At 39.0% G+C, this 23,938-nt stretch overlaps 1 protein-coding gene across 2 annotated transcripts; it reads right to left on the bottom strand.

The window, feature by feature from the left end:
* Positions 1–214: 214 nt before the first annotated feature.
* Positions 215–23,938, bottom strand: LOC126831586 (innexin unc-9). 2 transcript variants are annotated; one of them, XM_050562171.1, is made up of 3 exons: positions 23,734–23,938; positions 12,765–12,792; positions 215–4,346 (listed from the first exon to the last, which is right to left on the bottom strand). In XM_050562171.1, coding segments are annotated over exons 2-3 (1,185 nt in total). In that variant the 5' UTR covers positions 12,767–12,792; positions 23,734–23,938; the 3' UTR covers positions 215–3,163. The 2 variants fall into 2 exon arrangements, with proteins under 2 accessions (XP_050418128.1, XP_050418129.1); XM_050562172.2 differs by lacking the exon at positions 23,734–23,938 and adding an exon at positions 15,517–15,799.

Genomic DNA, 23,938 nt, shown 5'->3' with positions numbered 1-23,938 from the left:
GATTCTATCCGCACTGATAACGCCACACATCCGTCAGCTGGACCTCATGCTTCCCTCACATAGTCTTCATTATCCAGGTCGGTGCAGAAGGTAGGACTTTAAACCCACTGTAAATGCGAGGGGGTTGGAGAGTATATGTGTTGGGTGGGGGGGGGGGGATGGTACAAGTGGGGTATTTTGTTAACTACCAAGAAAAAAACAACAAAAAAAAAAAAACGTTTTACATGTACATTGTTTCTGTCAATGAAACACTTATAGATGATATGAAATGTGGAAAATCTAGCAGTACAAATGCAGGCACAATAATCATTTGTGGATGTTTATGACTTCAAACGTTTCAGTATTTATATTAGCACCATATAAACAATAATTCTAAGATATAAAACGTTCCAGTATTTATATTATCACCGCTTATACAATAACAAGCTCCATATAAACAATTAAGTCTAAGATAAAAAAAAAACAATTTATATTATTTACATTAGCACCGCATGGATAATTAATAATCAATAATCATAATAAGCCAAAAAATGTTTCTGTGTTTATTTAGCAACGTTTTCGTTTTGATTTAACGGCAATATAAAATACAGGATATGTTAAAAATGGAAGACAGCGAAATTGGTGCCAAATGTCGACAATAAAAGTTAATTTTATATAAAAATAGAATTTATTTATGCGGTATTTACTGACCCATTGTTATATAAAATAGAATATAATATAAATATATCTATATAATATGATTATTACTCTGTAGTTTAACATTATAATAATATAGTATAAAATATAAGCAACTGTTTATAAAATATAAGCAACTGTGTATATAGTATAAACAACGGTGTGTATAATATAAACAACATTGTATATAATATAAATAACGGTGTGTATAATATAAACAACTGTGTGTATAATATAAGCAACATTGTATATACTATAAACAACTGTGTATATACTATAAACAACTGTGTATATAATATAAACAACTATGTATATAATATACACAATTGTGTATATAATATACACAACTGTGTATATAATATAAACAAGTGTGTATATAATATAAACAGCAGTGTATAATATAAACAACAGTTTATACATTTGTATTCATTGGTTAATATAGATATATTATACAAGATGTACATCGGCTATTTCTTCGTGCTATTGTTCATCACTATCAATTTATGTTTCTCATTCGGGGATCCAACGGGGAAACTCACAAAAGGCACACCATATTTCCTGTACCCTCCAGCATATCGAGGGTAAAAAGTTCACCGGCTGGCTATTTGCCATTCTTATTAATAAATATTCAGTAGATTTTTCGTTATTTATTCACATCGTTAATTGTAGATTAAAAACACCACACGAATTCTGTACAGGGGTAGGGAGGGCGGGGCTGTGGTCCCTTATTACCACCCACAACCCGATTCACCCCTGTATTCAACTTGATAGGATAATACACTAAAAGTATTATTTTAATATCTGCTGAGATGTTTTAAATCTCTTAAATATAAATAATATTGCACTATTAACTACTCGCTATTTTTTTTTTTGTCAATCGGGAGTTGGGTGAGTCAAGCAGTATGATTTCGAGTCCCAACTGGCCCAAGACAATGAGTAGAGGCGCATGTCTAATTTTTGAAATTAAATTGAACCATATTTGTCCCGAAATGACCTAGTTTGAACCACGTTAGTCCCGAAATGACCAAGTGTGTGTCGTGTGGACGTTAAACCCCATTTCTTTCTCTCGCTCACCCTGTCTATTTCTTGTTGTCTAGTACCACAGATTACCCCCCAACCCCGACTGTTTTAAAAACTTACATTCTAGAGATATCCCCGCTTCTAATCTAAATTCACACAGTTGAACGATCTATACAAACTTCAAGTTTGGTCAAAGGTTACGAGATATAAACAGGGCTAATCTCACCCTAACCCTGGTACGTATCCCAAATGCTTACCCTAACTACAATCTCGCCAACAACCACATGCCCTAACCTTATTTACATCTCACCGACCTGGGCGAAAGTTGAGCCGGCCTTAACAAATAGATTTAGCCTTATACAAAACAATTAAAGTTCCGGCATTCTACACAGGATCAACAAAATATACATCACAAATATCAAACTCACGCGCACGCCCCCACCACGTGAATTATCCATATTTAAATCGTTGATTTCCATTTGCATTTTGTGGAAATTCCTCACGAATTAACCCAGGCTAAAATGGTTCTCTAAACTATGTGCGACTGTCGTTTGTTTGTTTGTCTCGAGGCTGAAACTTGGTTTAATGGGTAGCTCGGTCCGGGGAGTAACATACCCCTGGTTGCAATGGACTACCACTTCCGGTGTCGGAGTTATGCTACTTCCGGTTCATGGCTATACACGGCCTACGCCGAGTCAGCCGCTGGTGTAATGGGGTAGCTCGGTCCAGGGAGTAACATAGGCCTGGTTGCCATGGACTACCCCTTCCGGTTTTGGAGTTATGGTACTTCGGTTCATGACTATACACATGTTACAGCCGGGTCAGTCGCTAGTTTAACATACAATTAAAAATACAAAATAAACGATGTATACAATCGGAATGGCACTGGTGGTTCGTGTTGACTATATATTTTCTTTTTCTCGGCTGGTGTTGGGTGTTGACAAATTTTCCAATCATCATATCTTTGTCAATATTGAACAGAACTGAATTATATTTGGTCCGATAGTTCTTTTAGAGATTCAATGTTCACAACAGTGAAGTTTGCAAGGGATAAGCGATCCGATATTTTTAAAGATAAACATGGTCAATTTTCTGGTCAATATATTATATTACATAATGATCTAACTATATAAAACATAGTCAGATTATGGAGGCCCAGTGGTTATTAATCAATAAACAAGTTTTATAAAGTTACTTCGTTGTCGCGATAAATCCGTGTCGTGTGGCCATTTTGTCCTACTCGATATGAACAATCTATGCCACTGAATCAAACCAGCCTGTCTTATTGTAGTTACAAACGTCTGTTTACCGAAGTATCGACTGCACATTCACTTTGACCACGCGCAATGACGTAACAATTTGATGAAAGGAAAGTAGATTCAATTGACGACACATTTACAAAAAGTTCGTTTCGTTTATCAATTTTTATAGAATATTAAGAGACAATCCAACGCGCATGACCGGGCATCTACGAATCGTTTTCGTTCTTCTTCTCATGCTGTTCCTTGAAAACTCCCCACAATTCCTTCAAAAGGTCATAGGTCAAAACTCCACTGGTGTTATTGCAGACTGTACGCAACAAAAAGCAGCCGTCGTCACGCAAGTAATCATTAATAAATTCATTTAATATTTTCTTCTCGTGATCACCAATATCCATCTGTAGCATGCTGAGATATTTTTGTATAAATCTTTCTTTACGGGAGGAAAAGGCAATATTGTAGATCCACTTTCCAAGATTAAAAACGGACCCGATCGATAGAAAGAATAGCCAAAACCACGTGACAGCAAACATCTTTTCCACAAAGAGGTTAATGGATAGAACGCACTGCAGCGTGTGACGTTGTACATTTTGTAGTTGACGTATTTGGAAATCGCACAAGGCGATTCGCGGAAACATGTCGGAGTCTTCAAAGCTGCCGTGATTATTGAGATGGGTTATAACCTCCCAGCCGTACGTGACAAAATCCATATCCAGAAATGACGAGAGTATGAAGAATTGACTGATGACGTTAATGCAATTTAGTATTTTAACAAACAAATACAGACCGGTCAAAAACGTCCCGTGACGTTTGCCAAAGCAGAAACAAAAGATGCCTGACACCTTTTGCCGCGCGCGGATGAATACGTTATATTTATAGATTCTGTATGACACAAGCCAACGATCAATGAACTGGGCTATGTCGCTGATCATCTTCTTCCTTTCTTCGGGTGGTGCGAGAGTTGTTTCGTCCGCCATATTGACGATCTTTTGGGCGTTTATTCCCGAATAGGTTCTCACTTCCGTCCACAGAACGTTGGGAAGTTTGAACATCAGCGCCATCAAGAGAAACATAGCCGGTACCCATCGATAGAAACCAACGTCATTCTCGATTCTTTCTTCGATTTTCACTGGAATGGGATCGTCCATATGGATGTTGTACATGCGCGAAATCCAACACAGATTCTCGGCGTAGTCCGAATGGGATCCAGCAAAATGAGCCGGCACCCAACAATGTATCGGATCGCCCACATACTGTTTCATACCAATGGCTGCCGCCAACGCAGCAAATATGGCGACAGAAACAAAATGGTGGAACTGGTCGATACCGTCATCATCTCGGGCTCCTTTGGAAATGGTGAGTTTCCCCAAGACCTCTAGTAAGTCCTTCAACCTGTAACATATTAAATTAAATTATTATAATTTTGAAACTTGATTTAAGGAGGAGATTGAACAGACGTGCAGTATAATATGACGAAGTGCTGATTATACGACATTTATACCAGGCCCGTAACTAGAGGGGAGAGGGGCGCAAAATGTTTCGCCCTCCCCCGTCGACCATAAAAACAATAGATATACATTGTCCGCCATTTTTACAGCACCCCCGAGAACACCCCCCCCCCCACACCCTCGCCCCCGTTGCTCTGAATTATACGTGTAGATTATACACCAAACGAAGGTGTTCCTGAGACATACGTGAATACCAGAATACCAGAACACAACACAAGTTTATTTATAACGCTGATCATGTACATGACATACGGGTCATTTACGTGTTACCACTGTTTGTCGTGTATTTTGTACACAGTGAACAACCCATTTGCTGATTACACCATTTTGTCTATACCGTTTTTTTAGGACTTCGAATATTGTCTAATGGTTTGGATTGTTCGTACTTGCTTTTATTTTATTTTTATTACAAGATGGGGGTATTTTTTAAACAATATTTTATTCAAGAATTAAACGGGATTGAGGCAATTGAGTCCTTCGCCCAGCAATCTAAACGGACGTAAATTTCTACGTCACATTTTGACAATCCATGTTTTGAAGATACGGAACATTTTTTATTGAATTGCTCCTTATATTCAGATGCCCGAAATAATACATTAAATAATTTACCGACTATCCATCGAAACACTACTGTCTTATTGCACAGAATTGACTACACGGAAAACTCACTCAATATTTTTAAAACTGTCCACTCGTTTTTAGAAATTACCAGATTCTAACGCACTCATTATAATTCTATTTTCAATTATATTTTCACTTGTACATTTTCGCCTATTTCTAAAATGTAAATCCATTCCATAGACAGCTGTAACACAATCATATTTTCACGTGTACATTGATTATTTATTTCTAAAATGTAAATACATGTATCTATATCTGACAGGGAGAGGGGTTTAATATAGGCTATGTATCTTCCGCAATCCCTATTTTTATCTGAATAAAGATATTGCTTATAAAAAAAATGTGTTTTGTTAATATCTTTAAGAACGAAAATAATATTATAATTATTATTTTTAATTAATATTAGGTCCTATAATCTAGATACATATTTTTCACCTTTTTATGAATATTGGAGATGGTAAGGCCGACATATTTACCATCGTTACGGTGATAATTATGGCGGAGGGTATATAGGTACTTGACGTGACTTCAACTTTTTAGTTGATCTCTATATGGAAGAAAGCGCTAAGCATTAAGCCAAGCGAAAATGTTAGGAAATGATTAGAGTACGGGCATGTTTAGAGGTCTGCATCCACAACCTTTAAGTTTCATAATAGAGTAACCTCCCTTGGGTGAGTGCAACAAGATCACCAACGCTGTTCAAACCAGCGTAGCGTGACGATGCTATAATGAGCATGGAAGAAACCACGAACCATGACCAATTAATAACAATCTTGTGAGCAAACAACACGAGTTATTTTCTAGGTCACCTACTTAGTTAATAATTTAGCTGTTGTTATCTAAAGGAAATGAAATGGCGTTTAGTACGTTTCTACTGTTCTGCTGCAACCAGGCTATTGAAGACGGACAATACAGTATGCTATGGGGGACTATTCTTTTATCGAATTCCAACTGTCAAGGGTTATTTTACGTGCACGCCAATGTGTACACGGGACCTCGGTTTTTCGTACCATCCGAATGCGAGGAAGTGTAGGCGAACAATACACCTCTCTAGCATTGCAAACATGAAACAAAAATTTAAGAGAATGCAAGTCTCAAAATAAACTCATATGTCTACCCGTCTTCATTAGCCCGGATTTAAAATTTAAACTGAAATGTTTGAAGAATTCAGCTCTTTCATTATTTTATTAATTGGCCAGTAGTTAACCTCTACACTAGTCATTATCCTTCAATGAAATAGCTGGCACTTTCCTTAATAACTTTTAGCTCAAGTTTTCACGCGAATTACGCGAGATCAGACGCTGCACCCACTTTCCTCCAAATCGTGTGCAAAAAAAAAAAATTCCTTCAATTTTAAAGCAAAATGATTTCAGCCCTAGTTAATAATTTTGGTCCAAACATTGTAGATGAGTAACGCTGTTTATTATGATCAGGGGAGCCACGGAGGCTAGTTGGTTAAGACGCTGGCTCGCTAGCCTGGATGTCGGGTGTTCGATCCCTGCATTGGTCGAGAAATTTCATCGGGATTTTCCGACGTGGTTTCCCCTTGTCAGTGGTGCAGAACGGAGGACCTGACAAGGACAGCTGTCTAGTCATTCGGATGATACGAAAAACCGAGGTCCCGTGTATACATTGGAATGCACGTAAAAGATCCCTTGGCAGTTGGAATTCGATATAAGAGTAGGCGGGCAAATTTCCCTCATTTATTATGATCACGTGATGATATCATCAACGCTAAATTCTTTGATGTTTCTATATACGAGGCGGCAACTGGTGAATGTAAATTTGATGACCGTGACGTCACAAGATGTGTTTTATATGGTAGCCCGAGGATGTTATTTCATCAATCATTTTTTTTTATGTGAAATATTTCATACATCACTGGGTTTCATTCTGTAGGCAAATTAAACCTGGAGACCTTCAATAAATGATATAATATATAACAAATACGCTGCATAAGTATTTATTACTTTTGCTGACATGCTTGCAATTCCTAAATGGGGGAAGAGAGGACCTAGAGAGGGAGAGGGGGAGAGAGAGAGATTCGGGACTACTTTAGAACTTTATTTCAGTAATTCCCTTGCACATAGAAGACCTTTTATTCGGGGGTGGGGGCTAATAAACCTACTCCTTGTATTATCACGTGACAAGAGGGCAATCGAAACCTCGCCACATGACTAAATAGTAGCCTACAATGTTCAACCCCATTTCAAAAGAGCTCAATTAGGGCAGAAAACTAGCGTGTGATGTGATGTATATATCAGATTGAAGAGGTAAAACTAAAGTCGACGCTTAATATAGCTGTCCCTGGATCTATTCACTTAATTTGTATTGTTTATTTCTTGCAATGTATTGTCCGTATTTTTGTTTGGTGTGTAGTATATATAGTGTGGTATATATTATAATACAATTTATACCACTTCTAATATACATCTATATATATTCTACATGTACCTGTGATTAGGTGTATTTACCTTAAACATCAAAGAAGCCGACAAGCAGGTAGAAAGTAGGTCAATGGCGATTGAGATATGTACATAGAAAGACGGAGGCGATGATTAGAAGAAGACATTATTGTAAAGTTAGTTTATATAGACACACCCCGCTAGTTCAAATAATGTTATACATATATGCCAGCGCATGAATACACAAAGAAAACCTCAGTTAATACAATACTTGTCATTTGAATACCGGCATATTTTATATTATTAGGTGACGTTCAGAAATCGCCCACTACTCCCGGAATTCGAATCCCTTAAGACATTTTATGATTTTTTGTTCAATCTCATTAATTGAGCATCCGACCCACAGCCGTGATTGAGCATGTGGCTCACAGCCGATACGTAGAAATCGGCATTTTGATGAAACAGGTGGCAAGGGTTCCATTTGACGGGGTTTTTGTTTTTCAATCCTTCCCAAAGTTAGAAAACCCAAACACCCCGTTTGACGACAATTTGTATTTATAAATTAATACGATCATATTGTAATTCAATTTAATTGATACAAAGCATAAACTGTGATATCACGTATATCTATACGACCGTGACACATTTTCTCATAAACAGTGGTTTTACAAAAGAAATTCTGCAGGTTTGTATCCGCCCCTCCTTTCATTTGATTTCATTCTATTGCCAACAAACATATATATCTCTAAAATATTTCATCAAAGTTAAAAATCAAGGAAGGTTTGTGGCGTGGGAAGAATTCCTATAATTAATATCGACAATGAATGTAATGTGACCCCTGGTCTGTTAAATAAAAGGGTTTTGTCTCGGCAGTGGTAGATAAAATCAATATATCTGTTTAACGGTTCTCATTGTCGTTCAATCATCTAAATTATTTGAAAAGAGACGCGCCTTTATTTGTGAAATAAGTATATATAGGTTATTAAAACAATCTGGGTTAGACTTATATTTAAAGATTAAAGAGAGAGAGGGGGGGGGGCTAACGTCCACTCAACACAAACACGGTTCAATTTTATTTCAATAATTCGCTTGCGCGTAGGGGTCTTTAGCAGTGGGGAGAAACCGGTGGATCCAGAGAAAACCCACGAGGTTGGACCGGCAACCCTACTCCTTGTCACGTACAACCGGGGAACTGAAACCACGCCAGTTGACTCAATGACAGACTTCATGATACAGCGCGCACGTGCTAATCATTTAGCCATTCACCCCCCCCCCCCCCCCCAACTTAAAGATTATAAAACAGTGGTGGCTCAGTGAGTAAGACGTTAGCTCGGTAACCTGGAGGACCGGTGTTCGATCCCGGTGTTGGCCGGGAAACTTCATCGAATTTTCCTGCGTGGTTTTCCATTGTCAGTGGTGCAGGGCGGGGGGCATGGCAAGGGACAACACATAGTCGCTCGGATGGGGCGAAATAATGTGGTCCAGTGCACACATTGCCCTGCACGTAAAAAAAGAATTGGGAGTTGGAATTCGATATAAGAGTTGACCGTAGCGCCTCAGTCTGGACAATATTTCTCTAATAGAACACTGCATGACGTATGCCCGCCTTCATCAGTATGACATTAAACTCCATTTCATTTCAGAGTCACGCCTTTTGTGTGAAATAAGTACATATAGGTCATTAATACAATCTGGTTTGGACTGTCATTTAAAGGAAATGAAATGAAATGGGAGTTTAACGTCCTACTGTTCTGCTCCTAAACTGGGCTAATGAAGACGGGCATAAGCCATACAGTGTGCTATGAGGGAAATTTTGCCCGGACAGTGGCACTACGGCCTACTCTTGTATCGAATTCCATCTGCCAAGGGATTTTTTACGTGCACGCCAATGTGTACACGGGACCTCGGTTTTTCGTCCCATCCGCACGACTAGACAGCTGTCCTTGTCAGGCCCTCCGTCCTGCATCACTGACAAGAGGGAACCACGCCGGAAAATCTGGATGAACTTTCTCGGCCAATGCAGGGATCGAACACTCGACCTCCAGGCTAGCGAGCCAGCGTCTTACCCTTTTAGCGTCATTTAAAGGAACTAAACCTCTTACTCAATATTTTCCGTAATATTGGAGATTAAAAACACGAATTAGAATTCAGTATTGATCCATTTTAATCAATAGTGGTGTTATTACCTCCCCGTGAAAATATGTGATCTTTATATCAAATATTTAAGACACAATGATCATTTTAAATTCAGTACACCAGTCTTGTATTCTATGGACATGATGGTTTCGGGTGCCATTTGTAAAACATATCCCAGAAGACAATGCGGAAGTAAATATAAATGGCTGATTTAAGAACGACAAAGAAAGCAACGCGTAGAATGGACTAAGCAGGCGCAGTTTGGACTGTTCATGTATTTCACCGAATGCTGATTACACTATTTTGCCTTATTACACTATTTTGCCTATACCGTTTTTTAGGACTTCGAATTTTGTCTAATGGTTTCGATTGTTCGTACTTGGTTTTATTTTATTGATTAGAAATTACTTTATATACGCTCATATTGCATTAATGTGTGCTTTTCGAACCACGTTCGTTTATTTTAAGCTTCCAGAGAATAGCAGAATATTGCAGAAAAACTAATTGCGTGACAAGAGAGAGGGAGGGAAATGGGGTTTAACGTCCACTCGACACAGACTAGGTCATTTCGGGACTAACATATGGTTTTAATTTTATTTCAATAATTCGCTTGTGCGTAGGGGTCTTTAGCAATGGGAGGAAACCGGACGACCCGGAGAAAACCCACGAGGTTGGACAAGCAGCCGGAGATTCGAAACCAAACCAGTTGACTCAAAACGGATGCAATGAAAACAATACTGTTTGGAGACGAACAATGTACTTTCATGTTTTTAATACCTTAAATCACTGTGCAAAGTCTTAGGGAAGACCCAGACTAAACGAAGAGTTGTCATGTTGCTACACTTGGGATAGATTTTATTGAACGGGAAGAATAGACAGACACCCTCAAAAGCTAAAGTATCAGAAGTCAATCCAGCAATGACCAGAGAGATATTTGCTTCAGGAATATGAACAAGATTAGTTCTATTATTTTCAACAACTCTCGGTGTGGGTGTAGTTGCAATATATTGAGAAATGAAATGAAATAAAATTGAACACCTAATTAAAGAGACATTATGTAAGATGTAGATAACAGACTGGCCGTTCTTCCTATAATAGTTCAAAAATAGATGATGAAAAATAAATATTTGAAACTTTCATTCAAATTACTTTATTCTTGGCGAAAGTATGGCTAAGCCTCGATTATCCACTTTATCTTATTTTTTTTTAAATCTCGTGTGTGATCAAGTCCATTTAAATATCTGTCATCCGATGTTTTAGAGAGTTGAATAAATGCTTGTCATGTGAATAAATGTCTCAATAATAATTTAATATAACATTTGAAACCAGAAAAAAAGGACTACAATAAGCATATTTAGCTCTTACAATATTAATCTTTAAATTTAAAGTTATTTATTTTGCAGGTGTGCTTGTATTAACTAGTCGTTTAATAGGCAGATAGGTTTTGGGGTTATGTAAATAGTAGTCAGGATGTAGATAAATCAACACACCGGAAAATCACGATCATCTTGCTCGGCCAACCCCGGAATCGAACACGTCACCTACAGGTTAGCTAGGCAACTGGTTAGATCTAATTGATAAGGCCAACTTCAAGTTTGGTGAAAGGTCACGAGATGTAAACAGGGTTAGCGTTTATCTCAACCCTAAACCTAACTCTGGACCTAGCCCTAATGCTTACCATAACCCCAACCTACAAACTCGACAACAATCACGTACCCTAACCTTATTTATATCTCAGCGACCTTGACGGAAATTGAGCTGGCCTTAGCAAATAGATTTAGCCGTAGCCAACGTCTTACGCTCACTCACTGAGCGACCGCGGTACCCTTGAAAGTAATGTCAGTTTGGAATTGTTTTTATATAAAATTTCAAGTTATTTATTTTCCAGGTGTGCATGTATTAACTAGAGGTAAATAAATATTAGTGAGGATGCAGGTAAATCCTGTTTTACTTATTATTTATATATAGATATATAGGCTTATATACTTAGGCTAAGAAGACAAAAAACCTGGGTTTATGGTTAAGTGGGGTATGTATTCTATTTCCTAGCATATAGTGAAGCCGAGAAGAAAAGAAACGTGTTTATGGTTACGTTACCCCAAAAATTACTTTTCTTAAGACTTGTATTATCGATTTCCTATCATTTCTAGCTTAAGTTGCAATTTCATATTCTCAAGTTATATTTTTAAACATTAATTAACTTATCCAGATCATAGTCAACTCTCGATGTCATCGATATCCTAAGACATTTACTGGATTTGAATCCGATTTGCTGCTCAACGCTCATTGATGATTTAATCCAAAAATGGATATCGAGACTATGTATTTTTATCGTGCCGACTTTAGTAATGATGATGAAAGCTAGGCGTAAAATTTAATCGCTAATATCTCGGTTCAGAGTGGATCAATTTGACTGATATTTTCAGCAAATCGGCTTTACAGTATCTAGTTTCTAACTATTAAAGTGAGTACTGTCAGCTCGTTATCTAATCTCCGGGTATAATGTATCTTTAATTACTGAGTAGGGCTCTTGGGATTATTACCAAAATCACAGTGTTGGAATTTGTCTAGAGAAAATCCTGAAGACCGAGCTGTAGTGCCCGGGAAATGCGAGAAAAAATGTTTAGGGTCAGCGATTCTGGTTTTTGAAAAAAAAATAGGGTGGGACGAGTAACCCTAAACACACCTAATTTTGTTAATTTGGCCTTATAGAGGACGAGGTCAGGTCGGGATATAAATTGATGTTGTTCTGCATATAAATATATCTTGATCGTATTACCATCACCCCATCCAAGCATGCAATAAGATTAGACCCATTTGAAATTTGAATTTTAAAAAGATTGGAAGTTTGAAGTTGACCCAGAAAGTTTCGCGGCACTAAAAACCAAGCACTTTACTAAACGTCCCTCTGCCCTCCGCCCCACCCTTCACACACACACACACACATTTTTCTTTTCAAAAACTGGACTCGGAGACGGTTCACAGTGTAAGAGTTGCAAGAAAATAATATAATTGAATTGGACGCTAACTTTCATATACATCACAAACTAGTTATATAGCAAATACTGTTTGCTAATTCGTGGTCTAAAGTCACGAATGTTGCGCTATAAAATTGTAAAAAGTTTCATTTCAGTACTTACATCGTGAAGGCTTCTTTGATTTCTGAATCTGAAAACGACAAGAAAATGAGATTAAAATTCGATTATATGAAACAATATATTCTGTTTTATTGGTGAAATTATTGAAACATGGTGACCAGTATCATGCACTGAATGGTAAAACATATTCCAACTTCTACATTTCAATCAAAACTGATGCCAATCTTGTAGAAAATATAGACCGGGTGCGTTCATACGGCCAGGTTTACTCGCGTAAGCTGATCTACATTAATATATCTAAAAAATATACACATGCGCAGATCTCGTCGTATAAACATGGCTTTAGGTACTTTTATGACGTGCCACATCTCCCGAAGAGAGAGTGGGAGAGAGAGAGAGAGAGAGAGAGAGGGGGGGGGAGAGAGAGAGGGGGGGGGAGTGATGGGGTTTTACGTCCACTTGCTAACCATGCATTCGGCCACCATTCAGCCGCCCTCCCCCATTCACATGCGCTGATCTCATCGTATGAATTTGGCTTTAGAGACTTTTATGGCCTGGCATCTTCCAAATAAACTGTGAGTGTATGTAAACTGAGGGGACGCTTTATACTATAATGTATGATGTCTATGCTAGTAATGGATTCAATCCCAGGCTCGCCTAACGTTCATGTTCCTCATGCTGATAAAGTCACCAGCACGCACATGTGTTATTATTATAAAGATTACCATATGTTAGTCCCAAAATGACCCAGTTAGAGTTGAGTGAAGGTTGAAACTCGACTGCCTCTCTTGTTATTGTACAGTGAATTAGTTGTGTTTTTTCCCAAGGTATTTGTCATATGGTTTGGTATTTTCTTGTCTCTTCGTGCTTGGCTACACTCGAGATGTTCATATAATATGTTTTTAACAAGCAACCTGTCTGTTCTCAGTGTGTTAGATTTATCGTGAAGGGTATCTCTCCAAGCCTGGCCAAATAATTATACTTAATTTATCACATACTACTTAAAGCAAGTTTACACAACCCAACATACATTGCAATGAAATGAAATGGGGTTTAATGCCCTACTATTCTGTCCCGACTAGGCTAAGGAAATGAAATGAAATGAAATGGGGTTTAACGTCCTACTGTTTTGCTCCGAACTGGGCTAATGAAGACGAGCATACGCCATACAGTGTGCTATGAGGGAAATTTTGCCCGGACAGCGGCACTACGGTCTGCTCTTATATCGAATTCCAACTGTCAAGGGATCTTTTACGTGCACGCCAATGTGTACACGGGATCTCTGTCTTTCGTCTCATCCGAATGACTAGACAGCTGTCCTTGTCAGGCCCTCCGTCCTGCATCACTGACAAGGGGAAACCACGCCGGAAAATCTGGATGAACTTTCTCGGCCAATGCAGGGATCGAACACCCGACCTCTAGGCTAGCGAGCCAGCGCCTTACCCACTTAGCCACCGTGATCCCCCACTAGGCTAATGAAGACGGACATACGCCATTCGGTGTCCTATGGGTCGCTACGGCCTACTCTTGTATAGACATCAAACTGACAATGGATCTTTAACTTGCACGCATTGTGTACACTGGACCTTGGTTTCCTCCCATCCCAACAAAACTACCCAGTTCCATACCAGGCCGGCCGTCCTGCACCACTGACAAGGGGAATCCCGTCGGAAAATCCCGATGACCGTTGTCGGCAATACTGGAATTGAACACGGGAACTCCGCCTTACTCACTAAGCCACCGCGCCTCCCAGCCTCTTAGAACAACGCAATAAGACGGCGTCTTGGGTTTTGTTTTACGTCCGAGTCCGATACTATTTAACTGGGGTTATGGCCAAAACGGGGTCTGCTTACCCTTTCTAGAACACCTGATACCAGTTAGTCTCCTCCTCTCTCTCACGGGGGTTTGTAATCCTGAGTGTAAGGAGTTTGTGTCAAGGGGCGCTACCCCCCCCCCCAACTCTCTCCTTTTCTCGTGCGTGCGTGCGCGCTCTGTTGTATTGTATCGTGTCTTAACTTTATGATAAAAAAGGACCCCCCTTCTTTACTGTTGGGTTATAAACCATATAAACTATTATCAAGCTTTTCTTCATAATTTCGTTGAAACATTTAACACCATGTTCGTCAATCAGCTTATAAGAGGTTTAAAAGTAACATTTTTAAATCGGTTGAAGTCGTCATATTGACATATATATGTTAGAATGTCAACAGATCTAGGGGAGGTTGGGGTTGGGATTATTGTGAAAGACAAATTAAGAAATATTTTCTGTACCGAAATCACTTTGATGTATATTTATCCCGCCGTATTATATACACATGTTTCAACTTGAAACCACCTCCATATTTGTTCTACGCTTCAAGGTCCACTGTAGCTGTTGGGCCGTGATTCAAGGTCAACTGTGGCAGTTGGATCGACAGAAAAAAATAAGAGAGAGATAGGTTTTAACGTCCACTCGACACAAACTAGGTCATTTCGGAACTAACATATGATTCAATTTATTTCAATAATGCGCTCGCGCGTAGTGGTCTTTAACAGTGGGAGGAAACCGGAGGACACGGAGAAAACCCACGAGGTTAGGCACGCGATCGTACTCCTTGTCACGTACAAGCGGGAATCGAAACCACGCCACTCGACGCGTTAACCATTCTCCCACTCAACCCCCAACCCCCAGGGTAATTAAGAGCCCAGTACAAATTTTAGCTCTAGGCCTATGAACAGATTAAATTCTTGAAATATTTTAGTTTAAGTTTATGTAAATAAGACCCCGCAAGGCCTTCCATTCATATAATCTCACCTGAGGTTTTTTTTAAACGACTCTTCCCACGATAAGATCTGGGCAATCGATAAACAGGTCCTTAATAATTCACTTCAACACAAGTTAATATAGTTGCCAAACATTTTGTTCCCTTATTTGGAGGGTCGACTTGATGCGGTCTAACGTTCACATTCACAATGAGTTATATCGTAGAGCTGCTGTTCGTTCGTGGGGCTTAGCGTCACGTCTGTCATAAATAACTCGACAAAAGTACTCGAGGAGTATTTTCTTCATTGTGGTTATCGCTGTTTGTTTTATGTCTATTTTAACGGTGTGAGTAAGCCAGCTCGATATTAGAGGTCAATTGTTTATATATCACACGTGCACATAGATAACAATAAAACTATTATACTCGTAGTTTGTTTTACGACAATTGAAAGTGTTGAACCCCCATCATCTAACCACGCCCATCGCTTCTATACAATCATTACACTACAGGTGTGATGTAATCTTTGTAGCCCAGGGCCCGAGTTCACCAAGCATTCTCAGACGTAAGTTAAGAATTTACCCAACTTTCAATCACTGTCTATGAGAAATATCTTTGATCCAGAAACACAAAACTTTGAAAATAGTTTCTTATTGATGTATTTGATACAATAAAACAACAAAAGTTTAATAAAGGACTATATTTTAGTTAAAATTAGAGGAAATTCTTAACTTAAGTCTGAGAATGCTTGGTGAAACTGGGGCCAGGACACTAAGTTAACGTGTTGTGACACCGACGTCTTGGAGGAAAGTGACGTAGGAGCGATATGTGTGACGTATATTTAAGACACGTTATCCAGTTTAGTCCACTGATCTATATAATAAGTCATATCTGCTGATAAGAAACAAACGACCTGGTGCCCTAGACTATAATTTATCTAACGTCTTGTTGATCTGGACTATGACTGAGATACGTTTTGATAGGACAGTAAGATAATCACCAATGTGTCAAAATCTGACTTTCACATTTCCTCGTTTAAAACAATAGCCCCAAGTGTAGACGTGAAAAACAATAATCCCTGATTGAACACAGTGAAATTGTCATTAATGCCAAATGATGGATCAGATCTACTGTTGCGGATATAATTAAGGGTGGAGCGGACGTTAAAGTAATGGTAATGATGTGAAGAGTCGGTGTTATCAGGAACAGATTTTCCGGCGTATGCCGGTCTTCATTAGTCCAATAGGTGCGGAACAGTCGGACGTTAAACCCCATTTCACTTCATTTACCAGTAACATCCCCGAAGAAAATGACGATGTCCCCTCCGTAACAAAATATATGCGGAGTGAGGGGAACCCGGCGGAAACGACATTTAGAACACAACCCAAAAAAACTGTGACGAATTGCAATTACTATCTGGGAGACAAACCCTGGGTCAAGTCACGACAAAAAGAACTGTGACTAATTGCAATTACTGTCTGGGAGATAAGCCCAGGGTCAAGTCACGACAAAAAGAATTGTGACTAATGACAATTATTGTCTGGGAGATAAGCCCGGGGTAAAGTCACGACAAAAAGAACTGTAACTAATTGCAATTACTATCTGGGAGATAAGCCCGGGTTCAAGTCACGATAAAAAACATATTAATCATAGAGGTGGTAATCATAAACAACTGTCACAGAAATCGTACATAATCGATTAATAATTATCAATTTATAAAGAGATCGTACATTATCAATTTATAAAAGTATTAGGTAATCATGTCCTTAGGGATTTCCCTGTTTTAAAGGGGCTGAAAAATGACTTCCTGGTAGGCTATGATTTTATGACGAATTTTACGGATGTTCATTAAAGGTGTGTGTGTGGGGGGGGGGGGAGGATGATGTCTCCTCCTCATTATACCAAAAGATACTCTTTTAAATAAACAGTTTGCCCCCCCCCCCCCCCGCGCACACCTTTGATCCCAATTTCGAAAATACTCTCCAGGCGGATGCTAAGAAGGCTGACATTACAAAATGAAAAAGTCAACATAGTTTTAAAAAAAATAAATTCTTCTATCGAAGTGGGTGGGGTGATCGGCCTTGAAATGAAGAAAGTCGACCTGTCTCGAAGTAGTCCACTAACTAGTTAGTTCTCTCCAGGGCTGCCGACAACCAGTATCGCAGCGCAATTTGCGATACATATTTTGTCCGTTGCTAACCAAAAATTAAAATCTAACGTTTTTGATTCGCAGTTACTGCGAATCATTAATATGCCTGTCATTTTGGATATTGACACAAGAATAATCCACATTTTTAAGACTAGAAGGCTTACTCAACACTTTCAACGTGTATAAAATGTTGAATAAAATTTTATAAACAAAACTGAATTCTCCGTGTGACATTTTCTTCTCGAACTGCCCAGACACAATACTATATAACACAGGGACATAACTCTATGAATAGGGACTATTAAACCGGAAATAGGGAATCAAGTAGTACCACTCACGTTGTGAGACATCAAGTAATTATATCATATTCATTTTGAAAGAAATAAATCCAGTGTATCTCCCACGTATTGTAAATAAAATATAAAAAAAATAAACACATGTTAACGTATTGTAAAATGATAAATCAAAGTAAAAATTCCCGTAAAATATTATTGTTTATATCGCGTGTGTCTAGTTAATCGAGGTGCGCCCGATTGAACAAAAATAATAATATACGATAAAAAGCAGACGAAATTGTTTTCTAACGAAGATTTCTAACGTAACAAAAAAATTACAATTAAATTGAGTGGAGCTTCGGAAGTCACTGTCAAGAATTGGCTTCAGACATAAGACCTAACTAAATGTCTACATCACATTCACAAACTGTCACAAGTACTTGTGGCAGTGCTAAAAAATCTAAGAATAGTCAGAATGGAATCTAATCATATTTCAATTCGTTATGAATTAAAGTAATATCTTGTTATTTAGGTGTTTTACGTTGAAACTGAAAAACTGCTAATCAATTTTTAAATTTGCTAATCAAATTTGGCAAAATTGGACTTTTTGAATTATTCAACAGTTGGTCATAGTTTCGTCTCGATGTGTGTATTATATCGAATGGTAAAACATAATGTTAAAGGAACTGTCTCCAACTCAATATTTTCACAATATTCAAAATTAAAAACATGAATTATTGTCGTGAAACTATACGATCCTAATATCCAATATTTAAGATACAATTAACATTTTGTAATCAGTACACGAGTCGTGTACCATATGGTTTCAGGTGCCATTCTGTAATGAACAAATAAAACATATCCTACAAGCATTAACACTATTTGAACGGTGGACCTGCGTGGGAAATATTGTGTGAAATATAAATGATATAGATATACGGTCCACTTTAAATAGTGTACATGTTTTATATACCAATAACGTGTTAAAATAAACATCCTATATCACTGGTTATTATATCAGCTGTATTTTCATTTTATAAAATTATCTTGTTTTAAACCTTTATCTACTTATGTATATAAACTGGATAAAAATACAAGATATTGGAGGGGAATTTACTTGGTAGAGTTGCTTATACACTATCTATTCATTAAAGATACATTATGTAAGATTTAGATAAAGAGCTGACCATTCTTGCTATAATAGTTTAAAAATACACAACGAAAAGGGGATATATTGAAAGCGATAGACCAAACGTCAAATGGGGTTTAACGTCCTACTCCTATTTCGCATTCCATGTCAGGCCCTCCATCCTGCACCACTGACAAGGGGGAAACCACCCTGAGAAGTCTGGAGGTACCTTCTCTGCTAACACAGGGATCGATTCCCGGACCTCCTGGTTAGTGGCAGGACGGAGGGCCTGGCAAGGAGTAGCTGTCTAGTCCTTCGGATGAGACGAAAAACCGAGGTCCCGTGTATATATTGGAATGCACGTAAAAGATCCCCTGGCAGTTGGAATTCGATATAAGAGTAGGCGATAGTGCCGCTGCCCGGGCAAAATTTCCCTCATCGAACACTGTATGGCGTAAGCCCGTCTTCATTAGCCCAGTATAGTAGCAGAACAGTAGGACGTTAAACCCCATTTCATTTCATTTCATTTCATTTCCTGGTTAGTGAGACAGCGCCTTAATCACTGAGTCACCACCTTACTCACTGAGCCACCGCGACTCCCCTCTTTAGACAAATACTGACAAGAGTAATACGTAATACTGAATAATGACGGGGGTGGTGCAGGACCCAGGACCTAACAAAGAACAGTGTCTAGTCGTTCGGATGGTACGGAGAGAGAGAGAGAGAGAGAGGGAGGGGGAGAGAGAGAGAGGGAGAGAAAGAGAGAGAAATGGGGTTTAACGTTCACTCGACACAAACTAGGTCATTTCGGAACTAACATGGGTTTTTTTAAAATTTTATTTCAATAATTCGCTTGCGCGTAGGGGTCTTTAGCAGTGGGAGGAAACCGGAGGACCGAGAGAAAACTCACGCGGTTGGAATGGCACGGAGAAGAGAGGTCCTGTGTACATATTAGCGTGTACGTAAGAGAACCCTTGGCAATTGGAATTCATTATAACAGAGCCCTAGTGCTACTTCCCGGGCGAACTTTCCCTCATAGGACATGGCATGGTGTATGCCTTTTTTCATTAGCCCAGTCGGATCAGAAAAGTAGGACGTTAAACCCCATTTCAGAATAAATACATATTAGATTCAGGTTACATATGAATAATATCTACACCCAGACCCACTCTTTCGCACAAAATCTTTTATTCACACCAGGTATATAATAGATCGTTATATTCACCTGGACAGGTACAGCGTTATATAAACCCCAATATGTAAGAGGGTTTCGCCCTATTTATAAATCATAATTACAGGTAGCTAGTACAGTGTTATATATACCCCAAAAGGTAAGTTTCGCCCTGTTTATAAACCATAATTACAGGTAGGTGTCACGTGATCTATAATTACCTGCACAACTCGCATAATATGAGAAATACGATTACACCTTTCCATTAGAGGCCTATACTTCAGTAATAAACCTTTAAAAATAATTATGTTTTACTAAAAGTGGTGGTAGTGGTGGTGGTGGAGAGGGGAGGGGGCTAATAGTGTAACGCTTATGGACTAGATCTTAAATAGATCTGTCATTGAATCAAGTGGCGAAGTTTCGATTCCCTGCTTGTACGTGAAAGGGAGTTTTGTCGCCTGCCCAACCTCGTGGACTTTCTCCGGGTCCTCCAGCTCTCTCCAGCTCTCTCCCCCCCCCCCCCGGGTTCTCCGGCTTCCCCCTAAAGCTTAAAACTTTGGCAAGCGGCCCTTTAAAGAATCTAATGAGTTGTTTAGCGTATAACGTTGTCCCCTCAAAAGTCTAATGGGTAACTTATTGAAAAACACTTTGTTAAGCGGCCCTCCCCAAAAGTCTAACGTGAAAAGCTTAACAATTTAGTAAGCAGTCCCTTTAAAAAATCTAATGCGTAGTATAGCCGATTTAAAAAAAAACACTTTGGTTAGCGACCTTCTAAAAAAACCTCAAAATATAAGTAAATTTGTGTAGTGACCTAGAACGGTTTATATATACGTACCGTCCATGTCTATATAGACGAAAACAACATTTATATTACACACATGTATCACAGTCGTTAAGATGAGAAACTGGGTCATGTAGACTGACACCGAGAACCATGTTGACATAGCCACCTTTCAATGGACAAAACATGAACTTGGGTCGAGCAAAGACCAGCCTTTGTATTTACTGGTTACTCGATAATGCGCTCATTAACAGGAGAGAGAGAGAGAGATAGAGAGGGAGAGAGAGAGAGAGAGTGAGAGAGAGAAGAGAGAGATAGATAGATAGAGAGAGAGAGGGTGAGAGAAGAGAGAGAGAAGAGAGAGGGAGAGAGAGAAGAGAGAGAGAAAGAGAGAGAGAGATGGCTTCTTTTCAATAGTTCGGCTCTTCTGCATAATTAAGGGTCTTGAGCAATGGGAGAAAAACTTGAGAAAACCCACGATAATGCGAGAGAGAGAAAGAGAGAGAGAGAGAAGATTTGGGGATTGAGAGAAGAGGGGGGGGGATACCATATGGACATATGATTCAATTTTATTTCTATAATTCGCTTGCGCATAGGGGTCTTTAAAGCAGTGGGAAAAAACCGATGGACCCGAAGAAAAGCCACGAGAGAGAGAGAGAGAGAGAAATGGGGTTTAACGTCCACTCGACACAAACTAGGTCATTTCGGGACTAACATATGGTTTTTAATTTTATTTACATAATTCGCTTGCGCGTAGGGGTCTTTAGCAGTGGGAGGAAACCGGAGGACCCGGAGAAAACCCACGAGGTTGGACAGGCGACCCTACTCCTTGCCACGTACAACCGGGGATTCGAAACCACGCCAGTCGACTCAATGACAGACTTAATGATACAGCGCGCGCACGCTAACCATTCAGCCATCCAACCCCCGAAAAGCCACGAAGTTGGACAGGCCACCCAATTCCTTGTCACGTACACGTATTACCGGAGGACCCGGCAAAACTCCATGGGGTTGGACAGGTGACCCTACTCCTAGTCACGTACAAGCTGGGAATCGAAACCGAAATGGAATGGGGTTTAACATCCTACTGTTGTGCTACAGCCGAGCTAATGAAGATATGCATACTATATATACAGTGTGCTATGTGATAAATTTTGCTGTCAGGGGTTATTTTATGCTATTGTGTACACGGGTACACAAAATGTATTAATAAATGGAGGAATGAAGAGGCGGACAAGAGGGTCGAATGAAAAGGGGACGAATGTCAAGAGGAACGAATGAAGACGGACGAATGTCGAGAGGGCGAGTGAAGCGGGGACAAATGAAGAGGGGAATGAGGGACAAATGAATTGAGAATGAGAGACGAAAGATCTCTTATCTCAACGATAACAAAGAAAACAGGAATGGAAGAAAGGACTTCACCTTTAAAATGCACCTGATTAATAAAGAAAGACCCCCTAATTCCCTTCCTGCTCGCCTTGAAATAAACACATCATGGACTCAACACAACAATCAAAAACAACATAATACAGTTCTATACGCCATTATTTCAAACACAAAGCACGACTATATACACCATTGTATCAACTACATAGTTGAGTTTGCAGAAAGATCGAAATATAGGGTTTAACGTCCTATCTGGATGTACCAACCACGCTCAAGAAGACCGGCCAGTTCATAGAAAGATTAAAATGGGGTGTAACCTCCTATCTGGATGCACCAACCACGCTCATGAAGACGGGCCAATTCATATTAAAATAGAATTTAACGTCCTCTGGATGCACCAACCACGCCCATGAAGACGGGCCAATTCATATTAAAATAGAATTTATCGTCCCATCTTGATGCACCAACCACGCTCATGAAAACCGGGCGAGTTCATAGAAAGATTGAAATGGGGTTTAACGTCCTAGGTGTCTGTGCCTACGGGGCTAATGAAGACAGATTTGATTAGTTAATAGAAAGATTTGACGTTGATCAAGTATCGATGACTGAAACTTACTTTCAACGAAAAACGAAAAATAGATATAAACTATAGTTTTAAATTTTGTAGTTAGACCTGTATTATTCACTCACATGAAAGTTTATAATATAAATGAAATGAAATGGGGTTTTATGTCCTACGTCCGAACTGGGCTAATGAAGACGGGTATACGCCATACCGTGTGCTATGAGGGAAATTTTGCCCGGACAGCGGCACTACGGCCTACTCTTACATCGAATTGCAACTGTCAAGGGATTTTTTTACGTGCACGCCAATGTGTACACGATACCTCGGTTTTTCGACCCATCCGAAAGACTAGACAACTGTCTTTGTCAGGCCCTCAGCCCTGTATCACTGACAAGGGAGAACCACGCCGGAAAATCTAGATGAACTTTCTCGGCCAATGCAGGAATCCAACCCGCGACATCCAGGCTAGCGAGCCAGCGTCTTACCCACCTAGCCACCGTGGCCCCCTGATTATAATATAAATCACTACAATATATTAATCTGTTTTATACGAAAACCTAAAAATATTTTAAAGTTCAGTTGTTTAAATGTAAGATTTTACAAAAATAATTTGGGTACAGTTTCGGGTATTTAGATATTAAACAAAGAACATTATTTAACAGAAGAAAATAATATTGTTAATTTCTCGATGATGAACAACAAATACACACACGATTAAAACTCCACGTGTTTTCCATGCCGAACAAAAAAAAATTGTCCTTTCTCCCAACCCAAGATGGCCAAATAATACCAACACAACAAAAACTTCACTTACCTTTTGATGTAAGAAATAAAACTTGGCAATTTTTCAATTATTCCTTTAAAAAGGACTCGGGTTTTTGTGTAGAATTTTCTGATCGAATAATCAGTTCGAATATTCGATTATTCGGCACATTGTAGGCCTGAGTGTAAGTATATTACAACTTTCTCTAACAGAGCACCTCTGTCTATAATTTTATTACTTATTAACTCAATGTGTG

The sequence above is a fragment of the Patella vulgata genome, chromosome 9 (assembly GCF_932274485.2).
Source record: "Patella vulgata chromosome 9, xgPatVulg1.2, whole genome shotgun sequence".
Classification (NCBI taxonomy): domain Eukaryota; kingdom Metazoa; phylum Mollusca; class Gastropoda; family Patellidae; genus Patella; species Patella vulgata.
This window is presented reverse-complemented; position numbering and strand designations above follow the sequence as displayed.